The sequence below is a fragment of the Macaca thibetana genome, chromosome 1 (genome assembly GCF_024542745.1).
Source record: "Macaca thibetana thibetana isolate TM-01 chromosome 1, ASM2454274v1, whole genome shotgun sequence".
In the NCBI taxonomy this organism is placed as follows: domain Eukaryota; kingdom Metazoa; phylum Chordata; class Mammalia; order Primates; family Cercopithecidae; genus Macaca; species Macaca thibetana.
In genome coordinates, this window is record NC_065578.1 from 143120898 (window position 1) to 143135593 (window position 14696).

Consider the following 14696-nt stretch of genomic DNA (forward strand, 5'->3'; position numbering starts at 1 on the left):
TAGCTTTATTAAGAGTATTTCATTCAGTAACAGAGTGGTTTGCTCATCTTAATTTTCTCCTTTATAATGTTTCAATATAATCTTGGCAAACGGGTTTTTTTTTTTTTTCTGTGTGAGAAGTGTGCCATCTGACTTTAAGCTCTAATGAATACCTGCTTATAGTGTAAAGTGGAGTTTCTTTCAGATAGTCGTCTTTTTCTAGAAATAGTTGCAGGGAAGTTCCTTCTTTTCCATTTTTATTTTAGCTGGTGGAAATTGCCCTTTTTTCCCCCTTGATTCTCGTATGTCTGATTAACTTGGCCCTTTTTCTTTTTCTTTTTTTTTTTTTTTTTTGAGACGGAGTCTCGCTCTGTAGCCCAGACTGGAGTGCAGTGGCCGGATCTCAGCTCACTGCAAGCTCCACCTCCTGGGTTTATGCCATTCTCTTGCCTCAGCCTCCCCAGTAGCTGGGACTACAGGCGCCTGCCACCTCGCCCGGCTAGTTTTTTTTTTTTTTTTTTTTTTTGTATTTTTTAGTAGAGACGGGGTTTCACCGTGTTAGCCAGGATGGTCTCGATCTCCTGACCTTGTGATCCGCCTGTCTCGGCCTCCCAAAGTGCTGGGATTACAGGCTTGAGCTACCGCGCCCGGCCAGCTTGGCCCTTTTTCTTAAGATAAAGTAGTTTCTGCTGTGAAAACTCTTTCCTAAAAACAGAATAAACCAGAGACAAATCAAGAGTACAAATCAGACAGTTTACTCTCATCTTCTCTTTGTACGTTTTCTCTTAATTTTACTACCTTTATGTGGTGCCTGGTGTGACGCTCTAATGGCAGAAGACGTTATAAAGTAGCTGGACAAGGAAGTGTGCTTTGCTGCCTCATAGATGCAAATTTTTTGAAGGTATGCCATTGGTATCCTGCATTCCTCTGACCCCCATTTGAGTATTCTTCATGGCTTCTGCCTGGTTTCATTTAGTTATCTGGAGCATTATTAGAAAGTAGCAGTAAAGATTGGATAGGGTGATTTGGAGACACTTTTCCTATCTATTTTGATTGATACCTCGAGGTTCCCAGTGGTACACTGGTTTGTAGTGAGATAGTAGCACCATTTCAGGTAAGGTGTCCAGCTTGGGTCCTTTGCCTGTGTTGCTGTCATTCTCTGCTAGAGAGTCACAAGTGTCTCGGTTGGGCTGAGTGTATCATTCTTTTTTATTATTATGTTAAAGTATCAGAGATTAAAATATATAGGTAAGTGTCTTAAAAACTTCAACATGCTTTCTCATCTCATTGTCAATTTGTGAAATTGATGTAACTATTCGTTAGTTGGACCCAAACTTCCTTTTTTCCCGAAGTTGTCTTTAATTTCTGTTTAATAAGCAGTGGAAAATAAGGTTTGTATAGGCAAAGCCATTGATCTGATCTTTATTCTGATTTTGTAAATTCTGACTTCACTATTTATAGACCCAGGTCTTGACACTGACAGTTTACTTAGATGTTCTATTATTTGTCTGTTGACTTACGTAAAATAGAAAGTTACACTGTTGTATGTTGAACTGTATTTTTGTTTATTTCTTTGGCTTATATATAATCGATGTTTTTAATTTTTCTTTAGCTTTATCTCTTATTTTAGGCTGATGATTTAATGTAGGTTTCCCCATGATTAACTTATGGGAATGATTTTTTGATAATTAAAAATTTTTAAATGGCATTGAAATTTCCAGAAATTTCCAAAGTTTTATAAATATCTCTATCTCTCTTTTGTTTTAGGCTAAAATAAATGAAGCTGTAGAATGCTTACTGTCCCTGAAAGCTCAATATAAAGAAAAAACTGGGAAGGAGTACATACCTGGTCAGCCCCCATTATCTCAAAGTTCAGATTCAAGCCCAACCAGAAATTCTGAACCTGCTGGTTTAGAAACACCAGAAGCCAAATTACTTTTTGACAAAGTAGCTTCTCAAGGAGAAGTAGTTCGGAAACTTAAAACTGAAAAAGCCCCTAAGGTTAGTGGGTTATTTTGTTTATGTGTTTTTGTTTTTTACATTTCAGAGTATTTTCTTTGCCTCAAGTGTTTTCTGCCCCATCAAATCTAGCTAACTTCTACTCATATTTCAATTCTCAATTCTCCTACCTTGCCTTTTAGAGAAACTTTCTTTGTTGATTGTTTCTTACCCCAACTAGATTTGACTGGATGTTTTCATATGACACAGCCCATCACTGACATAGTACTTAAACAGACTGTATTTTAATTGTTAAGTTGTTTCCCTCCAATCTGTAAGATCCAGAATAGTGACCTAGACCCTAGCACAGTGCTCACCCATTGAAGGCCCTTAATATTTACCTTGTTTTTCATTCTTTCTCCTAAAGCTCTGTCAAACTGAAATAGTAGGTTTTATTTTGAGCTCTTAGTAGTCTGTGCTAATTCTGTTATCTTTTTAGGAGTAGATTTTTTTGTACAGATTCACATGAGTGGAAGACAGTCATTGTAGTTTTGAAATTTAACTTTATTAGAACTTGATAATCATTATCTCATCTTTATAATTGTGAAATGTTCAACTTATGTAATTTAATGGCTTTTAACTTAGATTCCTATGGAATACATGTTAGGTACCAGTGCTTTCTAGTAGAACTTTCTGCAGTGATGGAAATATTCTATAACAGTATTGTCTAATACAGTAGTCATTAGCCACATGAGCATTTGAAATGTGATTATGGTGACTTAGGAAGTGAATTTTTAATTTTATTTACTTTAAATGAACCACATGACTACTATTTGGATAGTGCAGTTATAGACCGTGCTATTTTCCAGTCACAGTTTGCACAATTCTATCCCTGTTTATAATAATCTTTATAATTTCAATAGTTGGTGTAACACCTACCCCAAACCCTTCTGTCCCCAAATCCCTGTCTTTAATTGTGTTTGCAAATCTGCTTTTAAACTTTGGACAGATCCTTTTGTAGTTCCTAAGTGTGATGGTTGGGTTTTCACACTCATATGTGAGATATGCCTCCCTCAAACCTTATTACCACCTGGGCACATTACCCATCTGATGTTGGGGGATAAAAGAAAGCTTTGAGCATTGTATTTAAGTGTGCTTAGACAATGACTTGAATTAAATACTGTCTTCTCTTTTTCCTCTTTTGTTAAACTAAAGGATCAAGTAGATATAGCTGTACAAGAACTCCTTCAGCTAAAGGCACAGTACAAGTCTTTGATAGGAGTAGAGTATAAGCCTGTGTCAGCCACTGGAGCTGAGGACAAAGATAAGAAGAAGAAAGAAAAAGAAAATAAATCTGAAAAGCAGAATAAGCCTCAGAAACAAAATGATGGCCAAAGGAAAGACCCTTCTAAAAACCAAGGAGGTGGACTGTCATCAAGTGGAGCAGGAGAAGGGCAGGGCCCTAAGAAACAGACCAGGTAATGAATTGCAGAAACTTCATTTGAAGCAAAGCAGAGCTTTGAATGAATTCAACTCTTAATATTTTTTAAAACAAATTTTGATTAGTTTATCACATTAAGTTAGAGAACGCTAAAACTGTAATGTCAGCAGATAGCATTTATTAATTTTCCATTTAATTTTTAAAATAGGTAACCCATTTGTTTGGTTCAAGAATCTCAGAATATAAGAAGTTCCTGTGCGTGTTTCCCATCTTTCCAGTTTTCCCCACCACCGTAATCAATCGGTAGCCACTGTTAACAGTTTCTTCTGTGTCTGTTGGCGATTTTCATTTATTATTCAAGTAAATACAGATATATATATATATATCACACACAAATATACATACATGTTTTCTCTCCTCCTTTTTAAACATAATTGGTAGCCTAATTATACACACTGTTTTGCACCTTAGGCAGATTTTTTTCAAATGAAGATCTTTTATGGGGACTGAGAGCTTCATTCTCAATTTAAAAATTGATAGTTTAAATATAAGACAAAACTGACTAAAGACAAAACAGTGGAATAGATGGCTCTTTAAGGATCTTCTAATCTGTGTGAATAATGTGCAGTCATACACCACATAATGATGTGTCAATCAACAGTGGACTACTTATGTGACATTGGTCCCTAACATCATAACAGAGCATGTATAGAAACCTGATATATGGCACTTGATGTTGGCATTGAAGTATAACAAGCTATGATGTTTGCACAATGATGAAATCACCTAACAACGTATTTCTCAGAATATATTCATGTTATTAAGTGACGCATGATTGTAATTTTTTGTCTCTTTCCACAATTAGAGTGAACTTTATGATGGGTTTTCCTTAATGGCTTAATAAGAAGAAAAAACTGTTACTGAGATACTTTGGTTTTACATTTGTTTAGCTGAGTATCAAATTTTGCTGCCTCTTAGCTCTCATATCATATACACAGTGTCTCCTTAAACAAGAGAATGCAACAGATATTTTTCTTTTTGACTATTAAACTGAATAGCCAGAGTTATAGCAGGGTAGAAGAGAGTGTAGAACTTTTCACCTTTTACTTTCTTGGTGCTTGTGAAAGTGCTAGGTTTCATAGAGTTTTTTTTTTTTTTTTTTTTTTTTGAGACGGAGTCTAGCTCTGTCGCCCAGGCTGGAGTGCAGTGGCCAGATCTCAGCTCACTGCAAGCTCCGCCTCCCGGGTTTACGCCATTCTCCTGGCTCAGCCTCCCGAGTAGCTGGGACTACAGGCGCCTGCCACCTCGCCCGGCTAGTTTTTTGTATTTTTTAGTAGAGACAGGGTTTCACCGTGTTAACCAGGATGGTCTCGATCTGCTGACCTTGTGATCCGCCCGTCTCGGCCTCCCAAAGTGCTAGGATTACAGGCTTGAGCCACCGTGCCCGGCCGTCATAGAGTTATTTTATTGAGGTATGTCATAGTGAAACAATGGAGAATGCAAATACATTAAAATTTTTAGCCAGTAAAACCTTGTTTCTAAACTCCAAGAAGAGACCATACTCTATCCTGAATAATTGTTGATATTTCAAAAAAATGATTATTGTCTGAAATAATTTTTTATTACAGACCCAGTTTATTTTACAAGCGTCTATCTCTGCAACTTTTATTCTAGTTAAAAGAAAAACTTAAGGCCAGGCGCAGTGGTTCACACCTGTAATGCCAGCACTTTGGGAGGCTGGGGTGGGCGGATCAGTTGAGGTCAGGAGTTCGAGACCAGCCTGGCCAACATGTCAAAGCTCCGTCTCTATTAAAATTACAAAAAAATTAACCAGGCATGGTGGCACACACCTGTAATTTCAGCTGCTCGGGTGGGGGAAGGGGTGCTGAGGCACAAGAATCACTTAAACCTGGGAGGTGGAAGTTGCAGTGAGCTGAGATCGGACCAGTGCACTCCAGTCTGAGTGATGGAGTGAGACTGTTTCAAAAAAAGAAAAAGAAAAACTTGTATAAATTTGGTTAATATGCACACATAAGTACACACACATATATGTGTGTATTTATAGCCATTGTTTTTATTACTTTTTAGGTTTTACTTTCAGCGAAATGGTGATCTTACTATAATTTTAATTGGCATAAGATTCTTCTTTTTTAGTGGGAGAGTAGGTGTGAACAGGCTCTGTCTCTATCACAAATTCATTACCTTAAAAAGAACCTTGTAAAAGAGATGTCTGCATAGAAGCATAGAATCATAGCTTTTGTTACATTTGGCTTTCCTAGATTTTGTGGATAATGTCTCACAACTTTTTAAGAGATGTCTCTGCTGTTTTTGGTTTTGTTTTTTGTGTGGTTTTTTTTTTTTTGAGACGGAGTTTTGCTCTTGTTGCCCAGGCTGGAGTGCAATGACGCAATCTCGGCTCACCATAACCTCTACCTCCCTGGTTCAAGCGATTCATTCTCCTGCCTCAGCCTCCCAAGTAGCTGGGATTACAGGCATGCGCCACCATGCCTGTCTAATTTTGTAATTTTAGTAGAGACAGGATTTCTCCATGTTGGTCAGGCTGGTCTCAAACTCCCAACCTCAGGTGATCTGCCCGCCTCGGCCTCCCAAAGTGGTGGGATTACAGGTGTGAGACACTGTGCCCGGCATTTCTACTGTTTTTTAGGTTAAAAACATTATCTTAGGGGCTAGGCATGGTGGCTTATGCCTGTAATCCCTGCACTCTGGGAGGCCGGAGCAGGAGGATTGTATGAGGCCAAGAGTTCAAGACTGGCCTGGGCAACATAGCGAGACCCTGACTCTACCAAAAAATAAAAATAAAAAAGTAAGCCAGATGTTGTATGCGCCTGTAGTCCTAGCTACTCAGGAGGCTGAGGCGAGAGAATCTCTTGAGCTGAGGAGTCCTAGGTTGCGGTGAGACAGGATCACACCATTGCGCTCCAGCCTGGGTGACAGAGTGAGACCCTGTCTTAAAAACAAAACAAGAAAACACAATATTATCTTGGGGATGAATATAGAGAAGTTATAAATATGGAAATAACTCATACTGAAGAAAAACTAATCTATTTTGAACTTTAGAGGTTTCATTCGACCTAAAAGCAGTTGCTGAATGAAGAGATTTATCTTTTACTTTTCGTATCTGCAGGTTGGGTCTTGAGGCAAAAAAAGAAGAAAATCTTGCTGATTGGTATTCTCAGGTGAGTATGCATTCAGTTGATTTTTATGTTTTAAGTCTCAATAGCTGCTTTATGTTTAGATTCTAAAATACACCACAAAGGCAATAGTAATAATGTTATATAATGCCTTTAATACATACTGTAGTCATTTAATATGACACTATTTTTCAACATGTTCACATGAAGTCCCGAATTGAAAAGTAGTACCATGAGATAGTGATTTTTTTTTTTTAAATGTTCAAGTAAAGGGATTAATTCAAGGCCACAAAGATATAGTCAATAGCAGAGACAGGATTGGAATTCAATTTTTTTTTTTTTTTGAGATGGGAGTGTCACTCTGTCACCTAGGTTGGTGTGCAGTGGTGTGATCTTGGCTCACTGCAACCTCCACCTCCTGGGTTCAAGCAACTCTTCTGCCTCAGCCTCCCGAGTAGCTGGGACTACAAGCACACGCCACTATGCCCGGCTAATTTTTGTAGTTTTAGTAGAGACTGGGTTTCACCATATTTGAGGCTGGTCTCGAACTTCTGACCTCAGGCGATCCACCCACCTCGGCTTCCCAAAGTCCTGGGATTACATGTGTAAGCCACCACGCCCGGTGGAATTCAGGCTTTATTGAGAGTTTGGAACCCTGTTATATGTTGTTTTTCAGTATAGTCAGGTCTGTTTTACTTCCATTATGACCTCCCACATTATGGGGATGTATCAACAGTAGAAGCCTCCAGATTTGAATTTTGGTTATCATACTCTTGCCACTTACACTAGAATTTTGGTTGAATGTAAGCTTTAAAGACTATTTTTCTTTTAAAAAGGTCATCACAAAGTCAGAAATGATTGAATACCATGACGTAAGTGGCTGTTATATTCTTCGTCCCTGGGCCTATGCCATTTGGGAAGCCATCAAGGACTTTTTTGATGCTGGGATCAAGAAACTTGGTGTTGAAAACTGCTACTTCCCCATGTTTGTGTCTCAAGGTGCATTAGAGAAAGAGAAGACTCATATTGCTGACTTTGCCCCGGAGGTAAGTGAGCTTCTTTTTTATTTTTTTGCAGTGTTCTCTGACAAACTTGAAAATGTATTTTCAACTTTTGAGTTTAACAACCAATTTTGAAAAATGTAAAGCCATTTTTGTTAAAAAGTTCTGTTTCTACCTTTATAGCAAGTAATGATTTTGTCACATTAATTAACTGACTTTTAATATTCAGAAGGTCAGTAAGTGCATACCTTTCCTCACAGTGAACAGCAGCAACTATTTTAACTTGCCTAAATTGATATAGCAAAAATTAAAACAGAGGAAATTTGCCTGCATTTGTACTGTTGCTCCAAAATGCTATTGAAAAAAAATGTATGAAAAATGATTTTTTCTTACTAGGTTGCTTGGGTTACAAGATCTGGCAAAACCGAGTTGGCAGAACCAATTGCCATTCGTCCTACTAGTGAAACAGGTGAGAACAGGCCTTAGAGTGCAGGAGAATGCTCAATGAACAATAGAGACAGCTTCTAGAGTTGAGTCTCAGCTTTCGCTTTGTGATAGGTATAATCCCTGTTGACAATACAAAACTTCATGAGTGTTGATAACGATTGAATGCAGACTTAGGTTGTCTAGAGTTTTGTTCTCTAATAGTCATTGCAGAGCTCTTTATCATTAAATTATAGGATTTTTAATTTACTCACTTTTATGCTGTAAATTTTTAGGACTTTTCAAGGAATTTTATTCTTAGAATAATTTTTATTGTTGGAATTGATTGTAATATTGCAAATACAAATGTTTATGCCATAATTATTTTTAAATTTTAATAATACATTTAGATTTGCATTCACGTAGGGTGTTCATAGGTCGCTAAGTACTTTTACATCATCTTGTGTTATTCTTACAACAGTGTTGTGAGGAAGGCAGGGGCAGTTATTGTGATTTCCATTTTGCAGGTAAAGAAAAGTCTCTGAAAGATTAAATGATTTTTCTAAAATTACATATGGTAAATGATAATGCCGTTGGAAAAGTTGAGGTTTTGGGCTTTACAGCGTCTTTCAAAGTGATCATTCATCTGTAGAGTTCAGGATTGTTTGTTCTTATTTGATATTTCTAGTGATACTTTTGTATAATACATTATTAATATTGTGATACCAGTTTTTTTCTCTGAGACTATTTGGCAAAGTTGTGTTTTGGTTTACTAATTATAGATCATGAGAAGGCTATTCTAAGACAGATATCTTCACTTTGCAATTCATTGCAAGAGCTTTCATACTCTGAATAGGTGCATCTGATAGATATAAATTAATTCTGCTTCTCATACATAACTGCTGGATTCAGCAAATTGTTTAGCTTCTATAAACTCAGCTTTCCACATAAAACTGAGATTATGATACTTACTTATGGGTTGAATGCGAGAATTGAACAGGTCAATGAATGCAGAGAGCTTAACGTAGGACATGACCTTTATTGTTTTTAAAAACCAAACGTGAAAACTGTCAAAGTACATTAACTATTATATGAAGAATGTAAAATCTTCTGTGAAGAATGTAAAATATGATCAACTTTAGATTTGTATCCTTGAGTAATACACTTTATGAAATAGATAATACTATTCACTTATTATAAACATTGGAAATATATTTACACAAACATACATTTTATTTTTCAAATTTATTTATTACATTTTAATTCCTACTAATTATCTTGCTGGTTTAGCACTTACAGCCTTAAAGGAGAAATAAAGCCTTAAATGACTGTCTCTATTTTCCCATGTCTTTCAGTAATGTATCCTGCATATGCAAAATGGGTGCAGTCACACAGAGACCTGCCCATCAAGCTCAATCAGTGGTGCAATGTGGTGGTAGGTATTCACTTCCTCTTATATTCTATTATTATTCATGTTCTTTAAAAAATATATATATATTGTTTTTATTTTCAAAAGATTGGGAGTATGGAACTATTTTTGAAGTATTTAAGATAAATTGTGATTTTTGATTACTTATTATATAAAATGGTAATAAAAATTGGAAAGTGACTGGGCATGGTGGCTCATGCTTATAATCCCAGCACTTTGGGAGGTTGAGCAGACAGATCACTTGAGCCCAGGATTTTGAGACCAGCCTAGGCAACATGGCAAAACCACATCTCTACTAAAAATTAGCCAGGTGTGTTGATGTGCACCTGTAGCCCAGCTACTTGGGAGGCTAAGGTAGGAGGATCATTTGAGCCTGGGAGGCAGAGGGTTTCAGTGAGCCATGATTGCACCACTGCACTCCAGCCTGAGGGACAGAGCAAGATCCTGTTTCCAAAAAAAAAATTGAAAAGCTCTTTATAATGACTAAATTGTTTTCTTGCCTCTTCCAGCGTTGGGAGTTCAAGCACCCTCAGCCTTTCCTACGTACTCGTGAATTTCTTTGGCAGGAAGGGCACAGTGCTTTTGCTACCATGGAAGAGGCAGCGGAAGAGGTATAAAAAGTTATTTTCCATATTAACTATGTTCCATTTTTTTGGTTCAGGCTCTGCAATTTTGTTATTTAAAATGTATGTAACACCTGTTAAAAGCAAAATCAAATTAATTCAAATGTACATGGATTTAAGTAACTGCTTATTGGAATGTTATTATTAAGGGAAATAGGCTCTTAAATTTTTAGGTGAAAATACTTCTGGGCTTTAATGTGTATAAAAAGTTATTTTTCAGGAAATTTTCATTTTGATATTGTGTATCTTTCGTAACATTTATTTTCTCTTATATTCTAAACTTATATATACATTTTAAAAAGTTATTTGACTTCTTTTTACATTGCTTCGTTGAGTGTCTTTCTTAATAAATTCACACTGGCTGCTTTAACCTTTTCATAAAAAGAAGTTTTTATTGTTCGAATTGCTTTTCCCACACAATTAGTCTTAAGTAGTGCAGTTTTATAGATCTTAATGAATAAATGTACCCTAAATTTGAACACATTTACATTTAAAATGTTACAGGTCTTGCAGATACTTGACTTATATGCTCAGGTATATGAAGAACTCCTGGCAATTCCTGTTGTAAGAGGAAGAAAGACGGAAAAGGAAAAATTTGCAGGAGGAGACTATACAACTACAGTAGAAGCATTTATATCTGCTAGTGGAAGAGCTATCCAGGTATCAAACTGCCACATAGGATTCATAAGTCACTGTAAGCACAGTCCATGGACAGATCCAATAATTTCTTCTGTCATCACGGAAGTAGACTCTTTTAAAAAATAAATGTTTAGTGTACTTTTGTATAATAATTTCAAGCAAATCTATCCCATTCCTCTGTCTCCATGGTTCGTTAAGTCATGATACATATCCTGAATTACTACTAAAATATGATTTCCTTTTTAACTGTTGTAGGTAAAATTTCTGCTATAAAAGGAGCTGCCCAGAGCAAAATACTTGTAAATAGTATTTTTTGACTAATCTTAATCTCTTGTTATGGTCATTATGCTTATAATTAAAAACCTTATTTAATGTAAAAAAAGGGAGAAAAGACAAGTCTGGTGCCATTTTTAAAGCATGTGATCTTACAGTAATCATTTTCAAGGGTGTAATAGTTTATTAAAAATAAAGCTTAGGCCGGGCGCGGTGGCTCAAGCCTGTAATCCCAGCACTTTGGGAGGCCGAGGCGGGCGGATCACAAGGTCAGGAGATCGAGACCACAGTGAAACCCCGTCTCTACTAAAAATACAAAAAATTAGCCGGGCGCGGTGGCGGGCGCCTGTAGTCCCAGCTACTCAGGAGGCTGAGGCAGGAGAATGGCGGGAACCCGGGAGGCGGAGCTTGCAGTGAGCCGAGATCGCGCCACTGCACTCCAGCCTGGGCAACAGCGTGAGACTCCGTCTCAAAAAAAAAATAAAAAATAAAAAAATAAAAAATAAAGCTTATCTTTCTCTACTTTAGGGAGGAACATCACATCATTTAGGGCAGAATTTTTCCAAAATGTTTGAAATCGTTTTTGAAGATCCAAAGACACCAGGAGAGAAGCAATTTGCCTATCAAAACTCCTGGGGCCTGACGACTCGAACTATTGGTGTTATGACCATGGTTCATGGAGACAACATGGGTTTAGTATTACCACCCCGTGTAGCATGTGTTCAGGTAAGGAAAATATTCCTGTTTATCATTCATTTTATAAAATACAAGCCATATTTACTAAAGGAAATTCGAAAGGATGATTTTCTGAATATCATTCAGGCAGATTTCTCTGATAATAAAAACAATGTGGAATGCAATCTGGACCCTAGTGTTTTGTAACTGTGTGTATCATTTACATTATTTATTGTCTCTTACTCTTTTAATTTTTAAGCTACTTATATAAACATTTTTAGAAGTCATTTTTTAAAAACGGTTTATAATATGTTAAATGAGCTGGGCATGCAGGCTCACGCCTGTAATCCCAGCACTGTGGGAGGCCAAGGCAGGCAGATTGCTTGAGCCCAGGAGTTTGAGACTAAGCCTGGGCAACATGGCAAAATCCAGTCTACAAAATATTAGCCAGGTGTGGTGGCATGCACTGATAGTCCCAGCTACTTGGGAGGGAGGTTGGGGTAAAAAAAATAAATATATATGTGTGTGTGTGTGTGTGTAAAATAGATTAAATGAAATATAGTAGGTCAGCCGAAAATGCATTTAGATGGGTAAGTGATTTGCAAGTAATTAGTAGACATTATATATGGATTAGAAATCACACAGCTGATTTGTGTTAATAATAATAGCCACTAGTAGGTTTCGACTTCTGAGAGCTTCTGTATCTGTTTCTTTGCATAAATTTGGGGCATTGTGCTGAATTCTAGGTGGTGATTATTCCGTGTGGCATTACCAATGCACTTTCTGAAGAAGACAAAGAAGCGTTGATTGCAAAATGCAATGATTATCGAAGGCGGTTACTCAATGTTAACATCCGCGTTAGAGCTGATTTACGAGATAATTATTCTCCAGGTTGGAAATTCAATCACTGGGAGCTCAAGGTAAATTCCTCAGTTGTATCTTTTACCCTCAACATCTGCAATTTGAGTTTAGATTTTCCTCTGCATGTTTTTATAAAACTTGAAGTTTCTCATTACTTTCCTCTATTTTGATAGTGGGGGCTTTTTTTCTTCTTCACTTAAACTGTTGAGCACTGACACAGTTCATAGCTTTGTAATAGTTATACCTAAATTTAAAATAGTTTTGGTGGAAGCTTATTTTTATGCTGTTAGAATAAAAATGATCTTGAGCCCTTGTTTATGATTTCCCTCACGTAGCTGGTATACTAAAATGTTTATGCCAGGAGTTCATACAATAAATAAGTTATTTACATAGACCACCAGAATAACGGTGCATGGACATCACTTAGCTGTCTTTGTTATAGCTAATAGTGAAACATCTGAAATTAATTTTGTTCTTGAGTTTTCACACCAAGTGTTTCATACCAGTTTGTTGATTTTTATTTTATTAAAGCCAGTCTACATTCTGCTTTATTGTTTGTAATATAACTTTCATTTATTGCACATTGTCATTAATAGATTGTCTGTGCCCTTAATTTTATTTTATAAACTTCTGGGATTTAACAATTTTTCTTACGCTGAAAGAGGGAATCTTACTGGATCTAGAAATTAGGAATCAAGACTGTGTAAACTGATATTATAGGCGATGGGATGAGAGAATGTATTGAGATTGCAGCTGCAAGCTTTCAAACTATGGAAGCTCAGCAATATTGGGATTATTAAGTATTTATACATCTAGGGTTCCTAAAGTTGCTAATATTTATCATCTTGTTTGTTTCAAATGGCCCCTGAGGTAAATTTCCTTTGCCAAGGAATGGTAATTATATTGATAATTGCTTCTCTTTTATGTAATATACCAGCTTCTTTACATGCTCTTCTAAACATGAATTTTTATTCCATGTCATTTCCTTTTTAATTGCACTCTTTTTTGCTTACTTATAAATAGGTATTGTGTGATGCCAGTAGCAGTTTCTCTAAAGTAATTTCTACTTAACCTGGGCTATAAAATGTTAAAGGAGAAATTTATTGCTGGGTACTAGCGGGATTAAAAAGAAAAAAACCATCCACATTCATTCCTGAATTCTTCTTTGTACCCTTTCCTCTTTTATTCATTTCTCATCCTTAAACTGACTTGGCTTTGTCTTTGTCACTCTTCTTTTAGTACCCTAGTGAGCCTACACTATGTTGGGGAGGTATGCTTAGTATGAGTTGGGTCTGCTACAGCTTCATTGTCTGTATTCCTCAGGAAAGAAAATAAAGCACCTAAGTTCTAAACTTGATGCCTCAAGTTAAAGAACATTGAGAAAGAGAGTTCACTATCTAGTGGAAGATATTAGTGGAAGGTATTAGATTAATGCCATTTTAGTTCCATTTAGTCAAATAATTTCTTAGAAAAAATATTTTAGGAGCTCTGGATTTGTATTTCTTTGACAGCGATTGACCAAAGTGTGTGAGCGATGTATACGCACATTTTGAAACTTATTCAGATTGGTAAATGAGCTGTAATATGGTTTGATTGTGAGGCCAGAACCCAGCAACTCCTGTAATTCTTTGGTACCCCTTCCTATAATATGAAAATCTAAAGGGGAAAATAATCTGAGTAAATTAACTACTTTTCTTTTTACTATGTGGAGTAAGATAATTTTGTGTTGCTGTTGAAGCAAAACACACATCTTTTACAGTTAAATTTGTAACTAGTTTTAGAAGAAAACTATCAACAAAATATTTGCCTCCTCCATGATTTGGCTTCAGATTACCTTTCCAACCTTCGCTTTTCATTATCCCCTTTCATATGCCCTTTTCTCTCTTCACAGACAGCCTGTTTTTTCCACCTCTATGTCTTTGCTTGTGCTATTTCTTCTACCTGGGTTGTAAATTTTTTTTTATCATGCAACAGTCACAAACTTACAATAAAGCAAGTCCAATACAAATAATTAATTTTTCCTGCTTGAATCATTTGAAAATAAGATGCTAACCTGATGCTCTGTCACCCTACAAATATACTCTCCTACATAATCACAGCACAACCAACATAGTACAACCAACATATTCTCCTACATAATACAACACAAGTCGGTATAGTAATGTTCATACATTACTATAGTCTAATTCTAGACCCTCATTCAGCTTTCAGGAGCTGTCTGACTAGTGTTTCTTTATAGCAGAAGGACCTAGTTCAGAACTA

The 14696-nt window shown here is 36.5% G+C and overlaps 1 protein-coding gene and 1 non-coding gene across 3 annotated transcripts in view; both read left to right on the plus strand.

The window, feature by feature from the left end:
• The window catches only part of EPRS1 (glutamyl-prolyl-tRNA synthetase 1), an 84637-nt gene that overhangs the window by 60503 nt on the left and 9438 nt on the right, over positions 1-14696 (plus strand). For both annotated transcript variants that reach the window (XM_050761019.1, XM_050761027.1), the window contains 10 exons: positions 1747-1980; positions 3133-3395; positions 6504-6555; positions 7347-7556; positions 7908-7980; positions 9290-9369; positions 9873-9974; positions 10491-10646; positions 11427-11624; positions 12320-12493. In XM_050761019.1, the coding sequence (XP_050616976.1) occupies positions 1747-1980; positions 3133-3395; positions 6504-6555; positions 7347-7556; positions 7908-7980; positions 9290-9369; positions 9873-9974; positions 10491-10646; positions 11427-11624; positions 12320-12493 (1542 nt within the window). The remainder of the gene's footprint in view (positions 1-1746; positions 1981-3132; positions 3396-6503; positions 6556-7346; positions 7557-7907; positions 7981-9289; positions 9370-9872; positions 9975-10490; positions 10647-11426; positions 11625-12319; positions 12494-14696) is intronic.
• LOC126945554 (small nucleolar RNA U13) lies at positions 2927-3030 on the plus strand. Its single transcript, XR_007722481.1, has one exon. It is a non-coding gene; the product is annotated as a small nucleolar RNA U13 (small nucleolar RNA).